At 41.7% G+C, this 23386-nt stretch overlaps 2 protein-coding genes across 2 annotated transcripts; one reads left to right on the plus strand and one right to left on the minus strand.

Annotated features, from left to right (window-relative positions):
• The first annotated feature begins 1957 nt into the window (after positions 1 to 1957).
• On the plus strand, positions 1958 to 20652 carry LOC100833658 (callose synthase 3). The gene is made up of 43 exons (XM_010230970.3): positions 1958 to 2485; positions 2575 to 2813; positions 3106 to 3206; positions 3458 to 3582; positions 3660 to 3753; positions 3845 to 3955; positions 4050 to 4166; positions 4285 to 4377; positions 4527 to 4618; positions 4786 to 4912; positions 5839 to 5976; positions 6063 to 6139; positions 6209 to 6299; positions 7273 to 7389; positions 7589 to 7706; positions 8710 to 9044; positions 9270 to 9322; positions 9446 to 9506; positions 10813 to 10894; positions 10988 to 11037; positions 11190 to 11276; positions 11449 to 11586; positions 11687 to 11784; positions 11880 to 11964; positions 12065 to 12225; positions 12335 to 12458; positions 13123 to 13220; positions 13356 to 13491; positions 13699 to 13850; positions 14367 to 14476; positions 14583 to 14702; positions 14836 to 14904; positions 15060 to 15240; positions 15827 to 15974; positions 16736 to 16855; positions 17186 to 17301; positions 17389 to 17472; positions 18038 to 18150; positions 18300 to 18529; positions 18769 to 19566; positions 19655 to 19705; positions 19850 to 20035; positions 20138 to 20652. The coding sequence occupies exons 2-43, from the start codon at positions 2609 to 2611 to the stop codon at positions 20384 to 20386; spliced, it is 5841 nt and encodes a 1946-aa protein (XP_010229272.1). The 5' UTR covers positions 1958 to 2485; positions 2575 to 2608; the 3' UTR covers positions 20387 to 20652.
• A 416-nt stretch (positions 20653 to 21068) lies between these two features.
• On the minus strand, positions 21069 to 22854 carry LOC104581894 (fasciclin-like arabinogalactan protein 8). The gene has a single exon (XM_010230971.3). The coding sequence runs from the start codon at positions 22580 to 22582 to the stop codon at positions 21332 to 21334; it is 1251 nt and encodes a 416-aa protein (XP_010229273.1). The 5' UTR covers positions 22583 to 22854; the 3' UTR covers positions 21069 to 21331.
• Between the last annotated feature and the right edge of the window lie 532 nt (positions 22855 to 23386).

Consider the following 23386-nt stretch of genomic DNA (forward strand, 5'->3'; position numbering starts at 1 on the left):
GTAAAACATGACCTCGAGTCAAGGCTCGTACGATTATTATGTGTGCTCTGGTCGGCCAGGTCCTCCTTTTAAGTCTCTGGGTGCGTTTCGGGGTCTCCTTCACGGCTGGTGCAATGTTCAATCAAGGGAAACGGGGACCCACGGGTTCCCGACTGGCAGGTTCAGAATTTCAGACGGACGGACGGACAGACTTTCTTTCCTGCTGGCAGCAAAATTTGCTACGCCGGAAATAGAATTGTCTGAAAGTTAGGTGTAGCGAGATGGTGGTGGTGGAGCCGTCGCCATCGTCTCCTCGTCCCGTCTCTTTCGCATAGGAACCAGCCACTTCGCGATGGACAAGAGGAAAACATGACTGCAGAGGGAAGCCAAAAAAAACTACTCACCCATATTAATTGTCGAAACACTTTTTAAGTATAGATATGTTCATATTTAGACAAATTTGAAACAATTAATATGGATCGGAGGTATAGCGAACTACATCTTGAGAACTGCCGGCCGGGTTAAATCAATTCGTTCATTCGTTATTGACGATACGATCTCAATATATCATTATCCTTCTTCGGTCGATAATTGTCATTAACCTGTAGCCCAAAGCTACAAAAGAGAGAGTGTCGTATTCAGCGTTTGACATTAACCTGTAGCCCAAAGCGATAGGCCGGTCCAGCGACATACCGAACCCGACAGCGGGTTTGTCATGATCTCGTTGGCTGTTGCTCCTAGAGGAGACGCGTTGTTTTCATGCATTTCCAGAGAGCGGGAGCATGGTGAAGCCTTGCTGACGAAAACTTGTTTGTCTTTGTTGATACATGAACGGATAAATTTACATCGCCTACTTTGGGCACAAATATGTCATAGATGTAACGGACGATAGTGCCCGGTGGTGCAGGGATGGGATAAATGAGGAATTCTTTTCTTACAACACTTTCGTCGGATCAACTGGGTTTTGTGAATTGATATCTGCAGCAATCGTAATTCAGTTGTAGCACTACAAGATGCTGTTGCTGTGCACTTGGAAGCTTTCGAACCCTTGCCGTCCGGTGACGTGTTATATGTTGAGTTACGATTTCTCGAAGCACGTAAACTATGCTCTAGATCTCTATATACACACAACACGGTTGACCAAGCTAGTGTAGCTGGTCAGGTACGTACGCTCTGTACTGAGTTTACTCCGTATCAGTTATGGGCAGTAGGAGTGCAGTCGAGGTGCCCTCCTCTGAAGCGCGTGTATTTTATGGATCTGCACAAGGTGTAAGTGTGGAGCGAGATGCACATTCTCCGGCACATCGAAGCGATCTGATGTCGGCATTTCAGGCCGGAATCAATCCAATCGAATCGAATCATCATAGCCAAGCCAACAACGCGTTTCAAAGCCCGAGAAACTCTTTCGAGGACGGCAAGCACATCGAGCGATCGGGGGCAAAGAACCGTGCGTGGATTATTCCTGCACCTTTTCTCGGTCGCTCGCTCGCCCTGGTCACGACACTTGGCAGCGTTTTGCAGCGTACAGATCAGAATCAGAGATCTGTGCTCTCCCCTTGGACACCATGCATCGCCGTTTCGTTTTCAGTCCTGGCATATTTTCTCGACGGTCGACCTTTCCCTCTCATCGAGCGGATGCATTGAGCACGGCAACCCAGTTTAGGCTAGTACACGCGGTCGACCGTCAATCATTGGATCAACCACCCTAAATTAAACTCGATCTGCACAATCACTAGTTAATCACTTGCCCGTCGTCCGGTGGACTGCCGAGGAAGCAACCAGGCGTGCGTGCGCTTGCCAGCCGACCACGCGAAACGCTCCGCCTTTCCATGAGCTTCTCCGCTGCCCCCGGTTCGACTCTGGCCCCGTTTCAACACACAGTGGCAGAACCTGTAAATAATCCCCGTATTCTGGCCCTAATGCGTTATCCTTCTGGACCAGCGGTGTCGTCTTCTCACTTCTCCGTTCCCCACCCAAGTGGCTCTCTTCTCTCCCTCCCAACTGCCAACTCAAAAAAAATCCCCCCTCGCCCCCTCCTCCGCCTCCCGCCGATCACCTCGCCCGCGGGAAAAGTGCGCCCGGTCGCCCCGCGTCGCCTCCCTGGAGCATCCGGCGGCGTTTTCGCACCTCCGCTGTCCTGCGTCGGGCACGGAAGGACGCCGAGGTGGCCTCTAGAGCCGGCAGTCTGGGTGGGGGTTTCTCCGCGCGCGCGCGGGGCTTTGACTGTGAGGTGGAGTGAGTAACCGCCAGTCCGCGTCCGCTCCTGCGTCCCCCCGCGTCTCTTATTGTTGCTGCAGAAGCTTCTAGAAACTTCCCGGCTTGAGCTGCTCGTGTCGTACTATCATTCATGCCGGGTGCCCAGGTGCTTTGAGGAGTTTGGGAACCACTGGCATGGGCTAGGTCCAGAGCTCGGTTTGCAGGCGGTTGGCGAGATTTTTTTTTCGGGTTCAATTCCGCTTATGCTCCTCGAATTGATTGGTGGAATCGCCGTGCCGAGAGCAGCAAGGTAATTCATGCTTACACCGACCTCTGCCTTTCTAGAAGCTTCTAGTGCGCCCCGGAACCGTCTCGACACTCTCAACTGTGTGTTTCCAGGTTGCGTGGTGTGTGTGACGGGAAGTGATTTGCGATGACGTCCTTGTCGCGGACGCTGTCCCGTGGCGGGCCGATTCAGCCGCCGGGGCCTCGCCGCATCCTGAGGACGCAGACTGCTGTGAACCTCGGCGAGCCCATCTTCGACAGTGAGGTGGTGCCGTCGTCGCTTGTGGAGATCGCGCCCATCCTCCGTGTTGCCAATGAGGTCGAGGCGTCCAATCCCCGGGTTGCCTACCTCTGTAAGCTGTTCCTCTCTGCAAGCTGAGCCCGGCCATCTGCGTATCTGCAACTGTACTATACAGATACTGCTAACACAACACAACTGTCTTCTAGTGTAAATTTTGTCAATGTATGTTGTATGTTCTTTAAAAGGAGGGTATGACATTTTGGTTGCCTAATTATGGCATGGCATGGGAAGGGATGACAATAATAGTCGTATATGTCCATCCTCTTGGGCTGTAGTGGTTCGTTATTATTCCGCTGCATTTTCTGCCTAACCATATTAACGTGTATGTCTGCAATAATGGATAGGTCGATTCTATGCATTCGAAAAGGCCCACAGACTAGATCCAACTTCAAGCGGCCGAGGTGTCCGACAATTCAAAACAGCTCTTCTACAACGGCTTGAAAGGGTATAAGTTTTCATCGCTTTCACCAGTTTGTGTTATGTTTTAACATTTGCTACACATGCTAATAAAATTGCATCATTCTGCATGATCTTTTGAGTGAATCTCGCGTTGTGCTTGAGATGAGTTATGAGAGATTAGGTTTTATCATATGACATGGAGAACTTTTAGGCGATAATAATATCTTGTTTGAGCTTAAAGCCCAACCATGTTTTGAGATTTTATGTTGAATAGGCCCAATTTTGCTTTTCCATCAGGAGAATGTGCCCACCTTGACCGGAAGGGCCCAAAAGAGTGACGCACGGGAAATACAGACCTTCTATCGACACTACTACAAAAAATATATTCAAGCACTTCAAAATGCTTCTGACCAAGTGGATCGGTACATATCTGTTGTATTATTTGATGATCTCCTTGTCAATTGATGTTGTTTCCAAGAGAATTTCTTCATGCATGCAGTGCTCAGCTTACCAAAGCATACCAGACAGCTAATGTTCTATTCGAGGTGTTAAAAGCAGTCACTCAACAGCATTCGGTTGAAGTTGACCATGAGGTATATCCTAACAAGGCTTTTGCTTCCCTCTTATATGCTGCACTTTAATCACCATGGCAGAAGTTACAAATTAGATTTTGTTTGTCATTAGATCTTGGAAACGGCTGATAAGGTTAAAGAGAAGACAAAGATCTATCTCCCTTTCAACATTCTCCCTCTCGATCCAGACAGCGGCAATCAGGAAGTCATGAAATTTCCTGAGGTTTCATTTTTATGCCCTTTCTTTTTATCGTAGTATCATGTTGGTTTCAAAATGTCGAAGTGACGTAATTTATGATGTTTTCTCAACTTTTAAGATCAAAGCTGCTGCTGCTGCTCTTCGCAATATTAGAGGTCTTCCAATGCCCAAAAGTTATGAGCGCAAGGTTAACGAGGACCTCTTGGATTGGCTACAAGCTATGTTTGGCTTTCAGGAAAGGCAGTCTACACTTCCTTTTATATTGTATAACTTATTTAGGCTTTATATTGTTTATGCTGGCTTTTAACATTTTTTTCTGGTATTTGATGTTTCATCTACTTCTCAACATGCAGACAGATAATGTTTCTAATCAAAGGGAGCATTTGATTTTACTTCTTGCTAACGTACATATAAGAAGAAATCCAAAGACTGACGAATATTCAAAGGTGTTTTTTTTCTTGACTGTAAATCTAGGTTGAAGATTTTTTTTTCCTTTTCCTCCCCTTTGGCATGCTTCCAAACATTTATCTTTTGTTCCTGCTGATATCCTTTCTTATCTTATATGAGATCTAATGTTCCACAATTCTCGTTGCAGTTGGATGACAATGCGCTGACTGAAGTGATGAAAAAGCTGTTTAAGAACTACAAGAAGTGGTGCAAGTATCTTGGTCGCAAGAGTAGCCTTTGGTGACTTGCTCATAAACTTTTTTTAAACAAATTCTTACTGTTCCTTTGTGATTGTTGATTTGTTCTATTTTCATTCTGTATTTTAATTTTTTTTGTTTGGAGATGTTCTCTTTTGTTATTTCCTTAGCCACTTATCTCTGACTCTGTTGTGTCTTTCTCAATAATAGGTTGCCAACAATTCAGCAGGAGGTGCAACAGCGAAAATTACTCTATATGGGTCTGTACCTTCTGATCTGGGGTGAAGCTGCAAATTTGAGATTTATGCCAGAATGTATTTGCTACATATATCATCATGTATGATGTGGACAAATGATAACTTTCTTCATCTTGAAGTTCTCCCTGCCTTGAAATTTCCTCTACAGTTAACTGTCACATTCACTTTCCCAACACCATTTATTAGGTTACTCTATTCCGGTTCATGGTCATCAATTTGTTCATGCTCCTCATCTCCTTTTAGCACTGCTATGGGGTATATGCAAAAATCCTTCAACTTTTTTTTCTGATGAATATCAATAAATAAAGGAGTTCCCTTGTGTACGTGGATAAATGCAACATGTCACCAATCAACTCAGTTGTGTTGATACCCAGAGCTTTTCTTAAGCATTGACTAAGGCCTAGATCTTTATGCCTATTTCCATTTGACCTGTGGGTTTGGTGCAAAAGAAAAGTGTAGTGTTAAGGACACGACAGTACCTAAAAATGCAAATCACAAACCAGCCATATCAGTTTAAATAAACACCTTTATGTGAATGTGATATTTTGTTACTTGGATAATTTTAAAACCCAGGCTCTGTTCAATTTAACTTTATGATCAGTTCTGTGAGGATATTATCAATCATGTAGGCTTCTGATTTTGCAACCTTACTAATAAATGATATTCGAAGGGGAGCCTTGGCGCAGCGGTACAGCTGTTGCCTTGTGACCATGAGGTCACGGGTTCGAGTCCTGGAAACAGCCTCTTGCAGAAATGCAGGGAAAGGCTGCGTACAAAAGACCCAAAGTGGTCGGACCCTTCCCCGGACCCTGCGCAAGCGGGAGCTACATGCACCGGGCTGCCCTTTTTTACTAATAAATGATATTCATGGAGTGCCTGCTGAATTCAGTACTTGCATCATGAAAGACTGCAATTTATTTTTAAGTTTTAAGAATGTGCATGTGCATATTTGTCAACTATGATATCTTTGCAAGGGGCTGATAATTCTACTGCATACGTTTAATAGATGGCATTTGAAATGTATGGCATGCTAGCTGGAAATGTGAGTGCCTTGACGGGCGAATACGTGAAGCCAGCCTATGGCGGCGAGAAAGAAGTTTTTCTTAAAAAGGTTGTTACTCCAATTTACTCTACCATTGCAAAGGTAAACTTTTCTCTCAACCGTCAAAAGATTTGTCTCGCTTGTGTCTTTGCTTCTTCAGTTGCTAAGTATTTCAATATTATTCTCAGGAAGTTGAAAGGAGCAAAAGACAAAAAGGAAATCATTCTCAGTGGAGAAACTATGATGATCTGAATGAATATTTCTGGTATTAATGTTGTATGACCCTATAGTTTATACCCCCTGCGTTGCAGATATCATATTTTTGAGGTTGCAGGTCTGCAGACTGCTTTCGGCTAGGTTGGCCTATGCGAGCTGATGCTGATTTCTTCAGTCAACCTTTAAATCCACCAGATGAAAGAAATGAAGTAAGCTCGTTATAGTAAGGAAATGTTTTGCATATGTCATTGCTAAACCTTGGAAAAAAATTGTATGCCATTGCAAATGCTGACTTAGCTTTTATGCTACTGCCAAGACAACTTTGGAATTTTGTATGCTACTGCAGCCAGTCTTTCCTCGGTGTTAGTACTTTTTTGTGTGAAAAGATTACGGTACCCCTCCAACTCATATAGAGTAGCATTGCACAGATCTGGCACAAGTGATCGCAATTGCAAGAGATGCACACCTTGGAGTTTCCTAAAACATGAAAAACTTGATGAATGTAGTAGAGATACATGGGGACATATGTGCACACGTATATTTATGGGAAGTGCACACAGGTGCCATGGATACTGGTATAGGTAAGTGGGCGGGAGATTGCATGAGTCTAGGCGGAGAACACTACTGTTTCCGTTGAGTCCAGCTGGAGTTGGCATTGACGAAGCTGAACCCGGATCTTGACCTGCTCAGCACCATCACCGGCTTCTCGGTCACAGGCGGCGCTGACTCCAACAATATTGACAGACCAGAATCTGGGGTGCCTGCAGATGGAGGTTGTGGTGGGCTCTAGGTGGACTGGGATTTTTGCGATTCAAGGGATTTTGGATTCAAGGTTGTGCATCGATAAGATATTTCTGGAGAAGTTATGCGGGGTATCCTTGGTTAGTTCTAAAAGGATAATTGAGAAAACTCACTGAATGTAACAGTATTGACATATAAAATCAAAATAAGTTCTTTTTCCTTTGGAAGTTCCAGATGAGCTATTGCAGTGTCCTAAAAATGAGCCAACCTTTGCAGCGGCATATAAACCTTTTCAAGGTTGAACAGTGGCATATAAACCTTTTCAAGGTTGAGCAGTGTCATATACAAATTTATTCGCTTTTAAGATCTATCTTAGTTTATCATGTCATGTCCTTACTTCTTTGGGGTACAACAACAGCTTGTGTTACTATCTATTTGCAGAGCACATCAAGAGCTGATAAGCAGAAAGGGAAGGTCAATTTTGTTGAGCTACGCTCATTTTGGCACATATTCAGGAGTTTTGATAGAATGTGGAACTTCTTTATTCTAGCTCTTCAGGTATTTTTTTCCCATCTTGATGTTAATTTCCCGACCTTGCAGATTTCAGGACCAACATTTCCTGCATACTTTTGAAGAGACAAATGCATTGAGTTTTTTTTGCGGAAATGAATTAAGTATTTGACGGCACTTGAACAAGCTATCTTAGCTGAAGTACTATTTTTAGTTTTTTATATGCTTGTTGATCTCTTTATGCAAGATTATGGTAATTCTTGCTTGGAGTGAAGGAGGTTCATTAGGTAATATTTTTGATCCTCTGGTTTTCAAGGAGACCTTGAGCATTTTTATCACTTCTTCTATACTAAATCTCGGACAAGGTATGTAATCTTGGTACAAACTTGCTATAGTGGCTTTCATTCTTTTTCCTTTATACTCCCTCCGATCCTAAATTGTTGTCGAAATATTACATGTATCTAGACGTTTTTTAAGAATAGATACATCCATATTTGGACAAATTTGAGTCAAGAATTTAGGATCAGAGGGAGTATTATTTATGTTTTTATCTCCCATCCAAATTTTAATTCTTTAATACCATATGCGTTCCACACCCTTTCTCTTCGAGTGCTAAGAGTGTAGTATTCTTTTTTGCCCTTTTCGTACATGTTTCAACCCTTAGGAATCCGTAGATGTAATTGGCCATGTAGAATATCACATTTTTCTAACGAAAGGCAAAAACTTTTCCCCATTCCATTGAATAAGGAATTTATGAGTAAGTCAATATATAAGGAAGGAAAAAAAGGAAGATCAAAAGCATATCCTAACGACGTAAGAACTCCTAGGTGATTAATATCGGCTGCAAGCGAAAACTCGCCTCATCCTTGATCTTGGTTAAAGCACAGACGGCATGGTGCTGAAGTTTGGAAAACACTCGTAGTGTGTTCTTCCCAAATCTCCCACAAGACAAGCATGACCAGTGTTGTGGTAGTATAACAATTTCTTTTAAATACAGAACAGAGTAAACTACCCTAGGGATGCAAGCAGGATCCCGCATATGTGCCACTTCTAGGCCAACCTCCAAATCTTCAAGTCAACTTTTGAGCAAATTTTTGGACTTGCAAGCTTCTAGTGACCTAGAAGCAGGATCCCGCTTGCGTCCCTAAACTACCCCTATATCCTTTTTGTTATTTGGGCATGAATACATAAGTTTTTATTTAGAAATGATCAAGGAATATATCAGGACAGAAGTTATACACATGAATATTCGCTATGAAACGAAGTTCAACATTTCAGTGAGCATAAAGCTGTAATACTGCCCTTTCATGGTTGTTATGTTGTTTGTTCAAGGTCAGCTGTAATTTAGATACTTGTTGGTATTTACAGCTACAGTTGACATAATCTTTAATTGGAGGGCTAGGAGAACAATGGAATTTGCAGTCAAGCTGAGATATGTCCTGAAGTTCACATTGGCAGCATTGTGGGTGGTATTGCTGCCAGTTACATATGCATACACCTGGGAGAATCCAAAGGGAATTATTAGGGCCATCAAACACTGGTTCGGAAATGGTCAAGATCACCCGTCGCTCTTTGTCATTGCAGTAGTAGTATATTTAGCACCCAGTATGCTAGCTGCTGTCCTTTTTGTTTTTCCAATTCTACGCCGGAAACTCGAAGGTTCAGATTTCAAGCCCATGAGATTGATCATGTGGTGGTCTCAGGTAATTTGCATTTGAGTAAATTTTACTGATGACCACTTAAATGTGTGCTATTGTTTAACTTTAATTTATCCAAAATTATATTATGTGAACCCAATAAGAAAATAATTCTAGAAAAAGAACTTCATTTATATACTTCCTTTGAGTGCTTATATAGAGGCACATGCCCTCTTCAACTACAATTTTTTTTAGAAGAGCTCTAGAGTGAAATTGATATTTGTTTTGCAGCCTCGCCTATTTGTTGGTAGGGGAATGCATGAAAGCGCTTTCTCACTTTTCATGTAAGAGCACATATGTCTTTACATTATTGTTCACTATATACTGAATCCATGATAATTAGTTACTGTAAAAATGTAACCGTAAGGTTGTATACTGAAACATGGTTCTTGTTTTGGTGTTTCCAGGTACACCATGTTCTGGGTTGCTCTTCTTCTGACAAAGCTTGTATTTAGCTACTATGTGGAGGTAATTACGTACAAATGACCTATTTGTCTTTGTTTATGTCAATATCGTTCAGCCAAAACCACTTACACATGTTTGTAGTTGAACGCAGTTGTATTTGGCCACCTGGAGGTAATTGAAGTAATTTTACATTTTTTATTTACAAATTCTTTTTTGGAAAACTAACTTCCATACCAAATTTTTGGTCATGGCCTAAATATTGGTCTTCATTTGGTTTGTTGCCAAAATTTTGACAAGCCAATGCCTCTTTGTCAAATCTAGTTCATATTTCTTGCCAATGTTGGCCAACTCTTGGGCAAGCAAAACCATGACCAAAATTTTGCCTAGTCAATTTTTTCGTATGGTGAGCTTAGGCTAAAACTACATACATGCTTACTGAATGTGATGGAGAGTCACGCTGTAACAAAACTTAGGTGAATTGCCTATTGCTTTGTGATATAAATGATGGAAGTTTTATGTTGCTAAACTTGGAAGATACGTAGACTTGTTGTAAGATTCAAACTAAGTGACCTGCATGACATAAGTTGTTTATGAACCTAAGGGCATGTACAATGGTTGATAAGACTGCCTTATCTTTGCTGTTCCATGTCAATTAGAAAAGACAACAAAACATGTTGTACAATGGGTCATCTCTTAGTATCATATCTTAGAATTAATGCTTAGATGAATAAAATTAACTAAATAAAAGCTAAGAAAAGATGAAATCTAGTACAGCGGGAAATTTGCCTTATCATTCTTGTGAAGAGATCATCTCTTAATTAAGAGAAGGCTTGTGCCTTTTTTTTCATTTCTCTCTCTTCCACGTCAGATTTTATCCCATGTTGCATCGCTAAGAAAAGGCTGACTTCACCCCATTGTACACGCCCTAAGTGGAATCTTACAACAAGTCTAGGTACCTTCCAAGTTTAGCAACATAATCATCACTTCTTTTGAAGAAAAACTGTAGGAGAGGCTACGGCAGTATATATAACTTTTCAATTTTTTTACTTATGAGGGTGGGGGTTAGAAGGAAAGGATTACATAAGCTGCACTTTGCTACAACTAAAATTTGAAGAACCTGTAGTGCAGTTTTAGATTTATGCGGTAGATAATTTATTTATCTGAAAATTTTCGCCTAATAAGATAGAAAAGGGAAACGACATATCCCAATAAAGTGTAGTTACATTTTGAAGTTTAGGAAGTATTCTAATCTAATTGATTCTTAAGCAATGTAGGTTTTAATCTTATTATTTTTTAGTTTACTTTGTTAAATAAATAGTCATTTGAACTAACTGTATCGCCAACTCAATTGTTTCACTTATTCTTCTAGATCAAGCCTCTTGTTGTACCTACCAAGGATATCATGAAATTCCCTATAACTCATTTCCAGTGGCATGAGTTTTTCCCGAGAGGTATCATAGGATCGTCATGCAGATTTAATTGCGTGTGTGTGTGTAGTATGTAGTATATATTTGTTTGTAACATTCTTACATTATATTATGCAGCGAAAGGAAACATTGGTGTTGTGATTGCTCTTTGGGCCCCAATCATTTTGGTACACTATTTTCCTTTTTTTTCTTGAAATTTTGAATACCTATTTATAACCATGTAAATGATTTTGGAAAGTAGGAACTTCCACTGTATGATAATTGCATCTGTGCAGTAGAAAGGACTAAAATGATTGTGTGCATTTTGTTTGCTTTCCAGGTATATTTCATGGACACACAAATTTGGTATACAATCTTCTCCACACTACTTGGCGGAATTTATGGTGCTTTCCAACGACTTGGAGAGGTTATTTTTTTTAACTGTTCACTCATGTCTATTTATAATTCAAAAAGAATTATTCTCAGTAATGGATTTTTTATTTATGGTTACATAACCACCTTCTGAGTTTTATATGAATGATTGCAGTTTCTTAAAAGAAACTATTTACATATACATTTTCCTTTTCTGGACAAGACAGATCCGCACCCTCGGAATGCTGAGATCTCGCTTTGATTCAATACCTTTTGCCCTTAATGATTGTCTAGTTCCGGTTGAAGCATCTGGTGCAAGACGGAAGAGAGGTCTAAAGTCTTATTTACACAACCGTTCCAATGAGGTACTCATATTTCCCTTTTATATATGTTTGCCACATTCTCGCACTTTATTGTTAAAAATTTCTAATTTATGAAATATATTGTTATGATACAACATTTTAGATGAAGAATGCAGACAAGGAGAAGCTAGCTGCAAGATTTGCACAGATGTGGAATGAAATTGTCAGTAGCTTTCGAGAAGAAGACCTTATAGACAACAGGTGACTGGATTTTATAGATGATTTGTTTCCAACTGCATTTATATCTTGTTCCTTTTGTTTTCTGCCCTTAAGCCAGTTTCCAATTTTTAACATAGGGAGAAGGAGCTGCTCCTTGTTCCATATGTGGCTGATCAGGGTCTTGATGTCATGCAATGGCCTCCATTTTTGCTTGCCAGCATGGTTCTTCTCTTGTCTTACTTTTTTACGTATTTTTTCTAATTTATGAGAAGTAATCTCATTGCCCTATATTTATGTTGTTTTGATCAATGTGAACGGACAGGTCCCGATAGCTGTTGACATGGCTAAAGATAGCAATGGAAAAGACCGTGACCTGAAAAAGAGGCTTGAAAATGATTATTATTTTAGATGTGCAATTAAAGAATGCTATGCATCATTTAAGAACATCATCAATGATCTTGTACAGGGTGAACAGGAGAAAGGGTATCTCTTCTATACCTTTTTCTATGAGTTCTAGTTATCTATTTAACTCTGGAGAAATAGTTTCCTGATCCATGGTGTACTTGATACAGTTTCTCCATACTGCTTTCAGGGTCATAAACATTATATTTGTGGAGGTTGAAAAGTGTATTGCTGAGGACAAAGTTATTACAGATTTGAATATGAATTCCCTCCCAGATCTCTACAATAAGTTTGTTGAATTGGTAAAATTCTTGGTATGTACCACATAGTTCTCTCTATTTTCAATTGTTGAAAGAACAAAGTTCCATCATTTCATATGGATCTTTTATATTTTCTAACTAATTGCTGAAACTGGTACTCCCTCCGACCCGTATTACTTGTCGCAGATTTAGTACAAAGTTGTACTAAATCAATGACAAGTAATATTGGTCGGAGTGATACAATTTATTTCCCTCATTTTTAGAACTAAAAATATGGTTATATTTCCCGAAACTATGTATCTCAAACAAACTATATCATCTACTCCCTCCGTTTCTAAATTCTTGTCGTTGTTTTAGTTGAAAGTTTTACTAAAACAAGACAAGAATTTAGGAACGGAGGAATACTGTTTAGAGCGGCAATCTTTATTATTTTTTGGATTATAATTGTAATTACTATTATTCTGCTTACTGTAGATTTTTTTTGGCTACCTTTGTTGGCTTATCGTTGTAGCGACATAGTTGGGTACTAAAGCCACGACCAGTGTGCAGTTTACCTAATATTGTGCCAGCACTGCATGCATGATGCATTAAGGAAAGATCTAGACTTTTTCATAATTGCCTATTTTTAGTTATGCTGGTTAGTAGGCTCACATCACCTTATCATCCCTGTTCTTGTTTTTCACTTATTTTTCTTTTGTTGTTGATATAATGATATCAGAAAAAGAACGACGATAAGGACAGGGTCTATGTCATAAAGATTTTTCAAGATATGCTGGAGATTGTAACAAGAGATATAATGGAGGACCAACTTCCTAGGTACAATTTTTTTTAAACATGTACAATATCACAGAGGATGAAGTACTGTAGCATGCTAACTTACCTGTTTCGAGCTTATCCTGTGAAGAACTTCAATTTGTGGTTTATCATTTTGCTTCTTTTATGACAAGGCAGTATTGTGGAGTCGAGTCATGGTGGTTCATATCGAAGGACTGAGGGCACGACGACATGGGATCAAGAATATCAGTTGTTCCAACCATCTGGAGCTATCAAGTTTCCTCTGCAATTCACAGATGCGTGGACGGAAAAGGTACCATTGAAGAAGTGTTTGAAACTTCTAAAAGTGTGAATGTTTGTTGTTTGTTTTCATGAGGTGCAGTATTTCCTATACTGCAAACCACTCCCTGACCAAGTGGCTCCATTTTTAATGCTTGCTGCTAATATAATTCTTCTCGTTCTCGTTTCTGGGATTTCTCGGGTGTTTTCCTGTTGTCTAAAAATATTATTCTTGCCCCAGGTAAATAGGTTGGAACTTCTGCTCACTGTGAAAGAGTCTGCCATGGATGTTCCTTCAAATCTAGAAGCCAGAAGGCGTCTTACCTTTTTCACCAATTCTTTGTTTATGGATATGCCTGAAGCTCCTAAAGTCCGAAACATGCTTTCCTTTTCGTAAGTCCTTATATGTAACTTGCACATTAATTTTACTAATCTCCTTTTGAGTTTCATTGCACACTACTAGTACTTTGGGTAGTTAGGAAGTAAGGAACAAAATAGCTCACAATCTTGTCTAATTTATGTGTTGGCCCCCTCTTAATTTTTCTCCAAGCTCCGCCACTGCGCATCACTATTTTCTCGAACTGTGGTAAAATGTACTCCCTCCGTTCCTAAATACTAATTTGCACTAAAACCACGACAAGTATTTAGGAACGGAGGGAGTATTGATTTAATTTAGTAATTTATTTCTGTATGCAGAGGCCGGGATAATAAAGCTTCCATTTTCTAAAATAAAAAGCGATTTTCTCTTGTAAGTTGCAAATATAAGTATAACAGCACACAATCTGAAATGATTATGATTAGATTTCCTTGGCGCTTTTTAACTTCTTCTTTCTTCTCTTTTCATCTGTTCTTGTTTCACATGTCTGGATACCTGATGTTGTCAATGATAAGGTTTCTTTCTATGTGCAGTGCGTTGACACCGTATTACAATGAGCATGTTCTTTTCTCTATAAAAGAGCTTGAGGAGGAAAATGAAGACGGAGTTTCAACCCTGTTCTACCTACAAAAAATCTATCCAGGTTGAGGAAGAGGAAGAACATTTTTCTGCTTGTCCTGTCAAAAACAATAAAGTATATTCTGGAACAACCGCACATTTAATATGTATGATTATGCTTATGCATGCAGATGAATGGAAAAACTTTCAGGAAAGGGTTGGTTGGAAGGAAGAACCTAATGAAAATGAAGAACTGAAGGAGGATCTTCGTCTATGGGCTTCATACAGAGGTCAAACACTAACTCGAACAGGTACTGCCAGTTAAATTTATTTCTTGAATTCAGCTCCATGTGTCACTGTTTTCAAATAAATGCTACTACAATTTCTCAATTTTACCTGACAATACTTAATTTTGATTCATCTTTTGTGATCGATCTGAAACAGTTAGAGGCATGATGTATTACCGAAAAGCTTTGGTTCTTGAAGCATTTCTAGATATGGCCAAACATGAAGGTAATATTCGATAGTATTTTTATTTTTATAGGCTCAGCCCTCCCACCAGCCAAACCCAAACGGGAAGAAGAGGGCTGTGATGTAATTAGAAGCGCACTGTTACTACTTACTAGCTTAAGCATGGGTTTAATGATTCTAACATGGGTTCTATACAGATCTCATGGAAGGATATAAAGCAGCTGAGTCAATATCAGCTGAAGAATGGAAGTCCTTGTTTGCTCAATGTGAAGCATTGGCTGACATGAAGTTCACCTATGTGGTATCGTGCCAGCAATATGGAAATGACAAGCGTTCTGCTCTTCCGAATGCCCAAGACATATTACAGCTAATGAGAACGTAAATGAACTTTTTGCACGTACCTGAATACAATAGATGATAAAAATTTAGTTGAATACTCATTTTATAGTTGCTGTAGTGAAATAGCACTAGATGTTGCATATCCTGAGGTAACTTGCATGAATTTGCATACAAGTTGTTATATTTTTTCAAAATGTTGGTGTTGCCCTGTGAAATTTCATGATCAAACTAGATTGTGTTTCGAGAAACAAAAAAGAAATATAAGCGGCTCAAAGGAATAGTGCAAGAAGACCATAATGAGGTATCACAGTGAATACTTAGATTTGTCTCTTAGCTGACGCTTCCAATGCAATTTGTGGAATAGATAAGGTGTGGCACGTATTAAAATGTATTTCTCCCAGACGCAATCTCATTTGATCATGAAAGTGGGCAGAGTAACAACACACATCCTTTCCCCTATATGTACTGATATTTGGGCATTTCAAGGCATAGACACAAAGTTCACAACTTCACATAAGTGTACACAATATATACCCTTTTTTATAATTAAATACTATAGGCATGACATCTGTGCTCAAAGTTTCTCTCCGAAATATGAACCAATTGCTGGAACTACATTTGGCAGGTACCCTTCTCTTCGTGTAGCATATATTGATGAGGTGGAAGATAGAGTAGGAGAAAAGAAAATAGAGACAGCTTATTACTCTACTTTGGTAAAGGTTGCCCTAACTAAGGATTCTGAATCTGCAGATCCAGTACAAACTCTTGATCAGGTAATGATAGTTCAATTTGGTTAGGCTATGGTGCTAACTTTGGTACAATTTGGTTAGGCTATGGTGCTAACGTTTACCAAAATCATGTTATGCACAGAAAATAAAATAAAATTTACTAAACATAATGCAGCACACAGAGAACAAAAATACTCACAATTTTTTTGTGAAACTAGTATGGATCTAAAACAAATGATGGAAGATATAAAAACACGAATACTGCTATTCAGGTTTGAAGAAAGAAACTAGGAAGGGACAGATAAGCTATTGTCAACTATCTTCTAGGGACTGAAAATGTTGGCAGTAATCTTCATAAACCCTGCTTGCGTGACACAGGTTATTAAATGTGAAATTTAATCTACTAGATCCTGGAACCTAGTTTTAGCCAGTTGGATACATATGATAGAAAAATTGTCCTGGTGTACCAAAGTAGGGTCACTAAGCTTGCCAATTATTATAAACATGCTTTATGATATTTTTTTTACTATCATTAACTGATGGTGCGACAGTAAGGAAATTCATGCCGAATGGTTCAAGTGGCTTGATTATACAAGTACAAAAATCCTCTCCGGTGCAATTTCTATTCCTGAAATTTCTCCTTTTCCGTACAAATGTCAAAATTTCTGGATGATTACCCTTTTTTGTTGATATAAATGGCTCAAGTGTGAAATGTTAGCCTCAACTCTTTCCATCGAAACATCCATTCCCCAGTTGTATGTTAAGCCTGTAATGTTGTCATTTGAACATATTTTTATGTCTCCAAGGTTATCTACCGGATAAAACTTCCAGGCCCTGCACTGTTGGGAGAGGGAAAGCCTGAGAATCAAAATCATGCAATAATTTTCACCCGTGGTGAAGGTTTGCAAACCATAGATATGAACCAGGTATCTCCTGTCATGTTTATGCCTCTGTTTTGTGAAGTACTCCCTCCGTTCCTAATTAATTGGCGCCGGCTGTTTTGCAAAGAAACCCCTGTAATTTCCGAAATAAACCTGCAGTCCACATCTTCAATTAAACGTGGACTGCGCGTTGATTTCGAAAAACAACAGGGTTTTTTGCAGAAGTTCCGATAGAACTTGGACTGCAGGTTTATTTCGGAAATTTACAGGGGCTTCTTTGCAAAACAGCCGGTGCCAATTAATTAGGAACGGAGGGAGTAGTGGTAATGATTTATTCAAATTCATTTACTTGTCCTGATGCCTTTAATTTCGTAGGATAACTATATGGAAGAAGCACTTAAAATGAGGAACTTGCTTCAAGAGTTCCTTACAGAACATGGAGTTCGGCATCCATCTATACTTGGAGTTAGGGAGCACATTTTTACTGGCAGGTTGATTACTAGCGTAGTGCACAACTGAGATTTCAGTTTGTGTTTGTTATGCACCTTCTTACAGTTCTCTTTTCTTCAATGATGCAGTGTTTCTTCCCTTGCATGGTTTATGTCAAACCAGGAGCACAGTTTTGTGACTATTGGGCAACGGTTGCTTGCAAACCCTCTCAAGTGAGTCCTCTTCAGCTCTTCCTGTTTAACTATTTCACTATCACAACTGCTTACACATTTGTGCAATGTTATCAATCTCAGAAAAAAAAAGGCTAAGCCTGCAAATGACCTGCCTTGTCAACTTTGTTGATGTGAGGCCGTGTCGAAGAGCATATTGCCCATTTTAAGCAATGTAGTAATGTTAGATTGTTAGTGATTGTTCCATTTTCTATATTTAAGTATGAGCAAGAATAGAACAATGTACTCTGTACTATTATACGGATAACAAGCTCCATGTATGCCTGGAAACAGAGAGCCTTTTGCTAATTAAGTTGAAATTCAGTTTGAGCTATAACTTCTTGTACTATTGAGCCTCTGGTACTATTGAACCAAACAACTATAACAAGATAACCGGCCTCAAGGCAATGCCTTGCAAAAGTCGATTCAGTTGCAAACTGGGGAGTGAATGGTTAACATATTTTCTGCATATATCGTGCAATATCCTATTTTGTACTAAGTTTCATAACCTAATGTTCAAATAATTCATTTTCGGACTGCATCTAAAGTTATTACTGGATATTTCTAGGGTTCGGTTCCACTATGGGCACCCAGATGTATTTGATAGGCTTTTCCATCTAACAAGAGGTGGTGTCAGTAAGGCCTCGAGGAGTATCAACTTAAGTGAAGATATTTTCGCAGGTTTGTTTCTTTATGATTTAATCTAGTGATTGAAAATGCTCCAATTGGTCTTTAGGGGGAGTAATCTTTATGTTTTCTTCGATCCCGATGGAGTGGCAAGTTATTTTTGATACAGTATATATTATTCCTCTTGGTCTTCAATATTTCAGGCTATAACTCAACTCTCCGTGGAGGCAATGTAACACATCACGAATATGTGCAAGTTGGTAAGGGAAGAGATGTAGGATTAAATCAGATCTCCAAGTTTGAGGCCAAGGTGGCAAATGGAAATGGTGAACAGACTCTTAGCCGTGACATCTACCGGCTTGGGCACCGGTTCGATTTCTTCAGGATGCTTTCATGCTATTTCACAACCGTGGGGTTTTATTTCAGTACATTGGTATGATCAGTTTGTGTTGATTATTATCCCTCAATTGCAAATATTAGTTATTTTAGCTCTACAAACTTCTCTCTAAATATGGGTTCTACAACTTTAGGGGCATATTTGTCTCATTTATATTATCCACTTATTGATTCATGTAGATATTACATTTGCCAAAGCTTAAACGACTTGTATTTGCAATTGGAGTATATTGGTGAATGAAATATAGTTTTTTTAACAACTTTTACTCCTCTCAGTTGACAGTTGTCACAGTTTATGTATTTCTGTATGGACGCCTTTATCTCGCTCTCAGTGGACTTGAAGAAGGGCTTTCAACACAACGGAAATTCAGCCATAATCATGCCCTTCAGGTTGCTCTTGCCTCACAATCTCTTGTTCAGCTTGGTTTTCTGATGGCCCTGCCCATGATGATGGAAATTGGCCTTGAAAAAGGATTTGGCAAGGCACTGAGTGAATTTATAATGATGAACCTGCAATTGGCATCTGTGTTCTTTACATTTTCGCTTGGCACTAAGACTCACTACTATGGACGTATGCTGCTTCATGGAGGTGCTCAGTACAGAAGTACTGGTAGGGGCTTTGTTGTCTTTCATGCTAAGTTTGGAGAAAACTACAGGCTGTATTCTCGCAGCCACTTTGTTAAAGGCATCGAATTGATGATTCTGCTCATTGTTTATGAACTATTTGGTCAATCTTACCGCTCAACCATTGCCTATATTTTTGTTACGTTCTCCATGTGGTTCCTTGTGTTGACATGGCTATTTGCACCATTTCTATTCAACCCCTCGGGATTTGAGTGGGCGAAAATTTTGGATGATTGGTCGGATTGGAATAAGTGGATCAGCAATCGTGGTGGGATTGGTGTGTCACCAGAAAAGAGCTGGGAATCCTGGTGGGAGATAGAGCAGGAACATCTGAAGTATTCAGGAACAATTGGAATCTTTGTTGAGATAATTTTGTCCCTCCGGTTTTTCATATATCAGTATGGCCTTGTTTACCACTTAAATATCACTCAGAACAACAAAAGTATCCTGGTATGCTTTTCATTCTGTTGAAATCTGCATCTTGATTGTGCTACGTTGTTGGGTGGGTCTTTAAATGTTTTCAATTTGTTATTTCCAGGTATACCTAATTTCATGGCTCGTAATTTTGGTGGCGTTGCTTATTATGAAGGTAAGAAAGAATGTCTGGTTTTTCACAAAACATCAATCGTGCAATACGATGTTTAAGCACAACAGCACTTTCCTGTTAATGTCGGATATCTATTTCTTTTTTCTTTGCTAAATCTCTCTCCTGAATTGCTTCGACTCTTCCCAGGCCGTTTCTGTCGGAAGACGAAGATTCAGTGCGAATTTCCAGCTATTCTTCCGTCTGCTGAAGTTTCTGATATTTGTCTCATTCGCTGCTATTCTGGTTGTGTCGATAGTACTTCTTCACATGACTATACGGGACATACTTGTTTGCTTCCTGGCATTCTTGCCTACCGGATGGGGAATACTACTGGTCTGTCTTTATCTACTACATATGCTTCTTTGTTATTATAACAGTATGCTTGCTGTCTTGTTTGCTTCAGTGAGTTTCTTACCATTGTCTTGTCACTTCCAGATCGCTCAAGCCTGCAAGCCTCTTGTTCGGCTAGTAGGGTTATGGGGATCTGTTCGTGCCCTTGCACGGGCATATGAGGTAATTATGGGGGTGCTTCTGTTTACACCAATTACCGTTCTGGCATGGTTCCCTTTTGTTTCTGAGTTCCAGACACGGATGCTATTTAACCAAGCGTTCAGTAGAGGACTACAAATTTCCCGAATTCTTGGCGGTCAGAAGAAGGAACAGGCCTCTCGCAACATAGACTAACTTAGTCCTTGTGCTCAAATGCCTGCAATTTTTCAAGATCTGATATTTCAGCGTGCTCAGGTTGTAAATATTCCACAGGGTATATAGTACTGTAGTATATTTCTTGTGATTACAGCTTCATAAGGTTATGAAAATGTATCACCTTTCTGTTAAAATTGCAACACAAGGGATTGTAATTGGATATATGCAACTTATTGTGTAAATATTAGTGATGATGAGTACTAGTTCAGGACATTGGTCCTTGATTACTTCCACCGTTTCAGGAAGTACTGGTGCCTGTTACTTTTTGGCATTATTATTGCGGCTTTATTGTTCCTTTCTCGGATCGGTAAGTCAGTTCATAATCATCACGCAGCTTTTGGTGTACAAGATGGTTCATCTCAGGTACTATCATATACTCCGGCGAAAGATTATCGTGTGTTCTTACAGATTCTTTTATTTGGATCTACTTGCCGTTTTCTTTATACCAGATGGTGGTCCTGAGTCATTTGGTCCGTTAAAAATTGATCGGAATCCGTAGGAACTGACAGCGCCAGCGCATCCGGATCCGGCCGAGAGTGGAATGGCAGCGGCACAACCGCACAAGGCAGCCAAGTCTGTGAATGCCAGCAAATGAGCATTTGCTGCTTCGGTGGGGCTCTCAGAGGAGCAGAAGCCTCATACCACGCATGCTGAGCAGTACTGTCACAAAATGGCCAGGCTGCTCTGGATTCTGGAAATGTATTTCTGCTTGTGAAACCAGCATGACGGGAACAAACATGTACAAAGTGTCCACAGCTTGCTCAAATTACAGTGAGAAATGACGATCCAGCAATCTCGTGCAATCAATCAATCAACAATGGGCGAACGAAACGGGACGAGAAAAATGAAAGAACAGAGAAAACAAGTCGTATCTGCTCCAAGGAAAGGATGTGCTCACGAGGAATTAACTCGCTTAATTCCTCCTCACAGCAGAGACGCGAACACGACAGAACACAAGGCCACGGCGACCGCGCCGATCGAGCGCAATGCTGCTGCAGTCGACTTGACGTGCTTGGCCTTGTGGTCCGCAACCTCCGACGGCGCGTCGGCAGGCGGCGGCGCCGGAGGCGAAGAAGAAGAAGAGCCCAGCGGCGCATCCGCGGGCGCCATGGCCGGCGCGGGGGCCGGCGCCGGCATCGGCGCGTCAGCAAAGAGCTCCACGGGCATCAGCAAACTGTCCACCGTGAGCACGCACAACGGCACCTCGTCCAACACCGTGGCCGCCACCCTGGACTTCCTGACGCCCGTGTCCAGCGACACGTCATCGCCACGCGCCACCACGGTGACATTGTACTCCCCGGCCGCCGTGGACGCCAGCGTGCGCAGCGGCCTTGCCCCGGCCTTGACCAGCTTCAGCGACGGCTTGGGCTCGTACGCCGGCACCGCGTGGTACATCAGCAGCCGCACGAGGTCATCCTTCTCCATCTTCCCCACGTCCGGCGTTCCCGCCTTGGCCACGAACGCGTCGTCGTTGGGCGCGAACAGCGTGAGCCCAGTGGCCATGGCCGCCTGGTACGCCTTGAGCACGCCGGGGTTCCCCGCCACGAGCGCCGCGAACCGCTTGCACCCGGCCTTCTCTAGCAGCCTGGTCAAGTTCGCGGCGTCCGGCACGTCGAAGAGCCCGTCGAACTCGATGGGCGCCGAGATCTCCAGCACGGCAAAGTCGTACGGCGTCTGCTTCACGGCTTTCACGAGCGTGGCGTCGAACTTGGCTCCCTTGTTGGCGGACGCGAACCCGAAGTCGCCGCTGTCCAGCTTGGCGATCTTGACGGTGCCCATGGCGTCCCCGGCGGCCTGGAAGAAGGTGTCGGTGAGGTTGGTGGTCGTCAGGGAACGGAGCTTCTTGGTGTCCCAGTAGTCGAGCAGCGAGTGGAGCCGCAGCGCCGCCTTGATGCCGGCCAGGGACGACTCGCCGGCGTCGGCGACCAGCGTGGCCATGGCGCCGTCGTTGAGGACGAGGCACGTCACGGCCGCCCGCGCGTTGATCTCGTCGCACACCCGGGTCTCCGTCAGGTACTTGTTGTACAGCTTGTACTCCGGGTGCCCGTTCAGGAACGACGTGATGTTGTGCTGAACCCCGCCGCCGCCGCCGCCGCCGCGCACCATTGGCGCCGCCAGGCAACACAAGAGCAGCACTACTACGCCAGGAGCGACGACCGGCCGCTCGCCCGCCATGGCTGAGCAATGCTGCTAAGCTAGTGACGCTGTTTTGTAGTGACGCGCGCACTGAATTGGAGGATTGGAGCGGGTCGAATGAGTGCTGTCAGGGAGTGAGGCGGATGAAATGGACAACGGCAACGGCTTCTGTGGGCATGAGAGAATTAAGTGTGCAATTAGCGAGGTTGGTGAGGGGTTTGCAATTAGCGAGGTGGGGAGCGCCGAGCGCGCTAGCTGAGACGCGAGAAGCACGATGCGTATGCTGGATAGGGGTGGCAGGAGGACCGACATTATGTTGGTTCCGTTTTTAGGATGGGTTTTAGAATGTGCATCCAGCCATTTGATTGATCATTTTGATTGAGATTATGCACCAACCGATCTATTTTCTTGACTTGTTTTATTGGCGATTGGATTATTCTGTTTTGTTATCTTGTTAAGAAAAAAGAGGAGCAGTGAGCGAAGTTCCTGTCGTTTGGGCTCTGACGATCTCACATTCTCGTTTGGGCATGGTCGAGTCAGTTGAGGTGGATGCATCGATCTGAAGATTAATTAGTGTAAGAAGATAGTATGATTGTGGCATTGGCAAATGGGATCCGAGGCGGCTCTTCGTGCAAGTTGCACTTGTAAAAGGGCGGAGGCACACATGACTGCAATTCCTGTTTATTTTTGTTTTTCTCCATCGATCTCTACGACGACTTTACAGCTCTACTTGCTCCCCTCAGTAGATCTGCAAACGCGACTAGGCACAGTTCACTGAGAATTCCATGATTCCGTCCATGCGATGATGATGGATAAGTTTATCTGAGCACCTCGGTTGACATG

The sequence above is a fragment of the Brachypodium distachyon genome, chromosome 1 (assembly GCF_000005505.3).
Source record: "Brachypodium distachyon strain Bd21 chromosome 1, Brachypodium_distachyon_v3.0, whole genome shotgun sequence".
Lineage (NCBI taxonomy): Eukaryota > Viridiplantae > Streptophyta > Magnoliopsida > Poales > Poaceae > Brachypodium > Brachypodium distachyon.

What these genes read in the sequence shown, in the direction of transcription:
- LOC104581894 (XM_010230971.3), bottom strand. Translation starts at nt 22,582, where the DNA reads ATGGCGGGCGAGCGGCCGGTCGTCGCTCCTGGCGTAGTAGTGCTGCTC.
- LOC100833658 (XM_010230970.3), top strand. Translation starts at nt 2,609, where the DNA reads ATGACGTCCTTGTCGCGGACGCTGTCCCGTGGCGGGCCGATTCAGCCG. An exon ending in TTTGCTACATATATCATCAT is followed by an intron (nt 4,913 to 5,838) that starts GTATGATGTGGA and finishes TACGTTTAATAG; the next exon opens with ATGGCATTTGAAATGTATGG. An exon ending in GATCTGAATGAATATTTCTG is followed by an intron (nt 6,140 to 6,208) that starts GTATTAATGTTG and finishes TTGAGGTTGCAG; the next exon opens with GTCTGCAGACTGCTTTCGGC.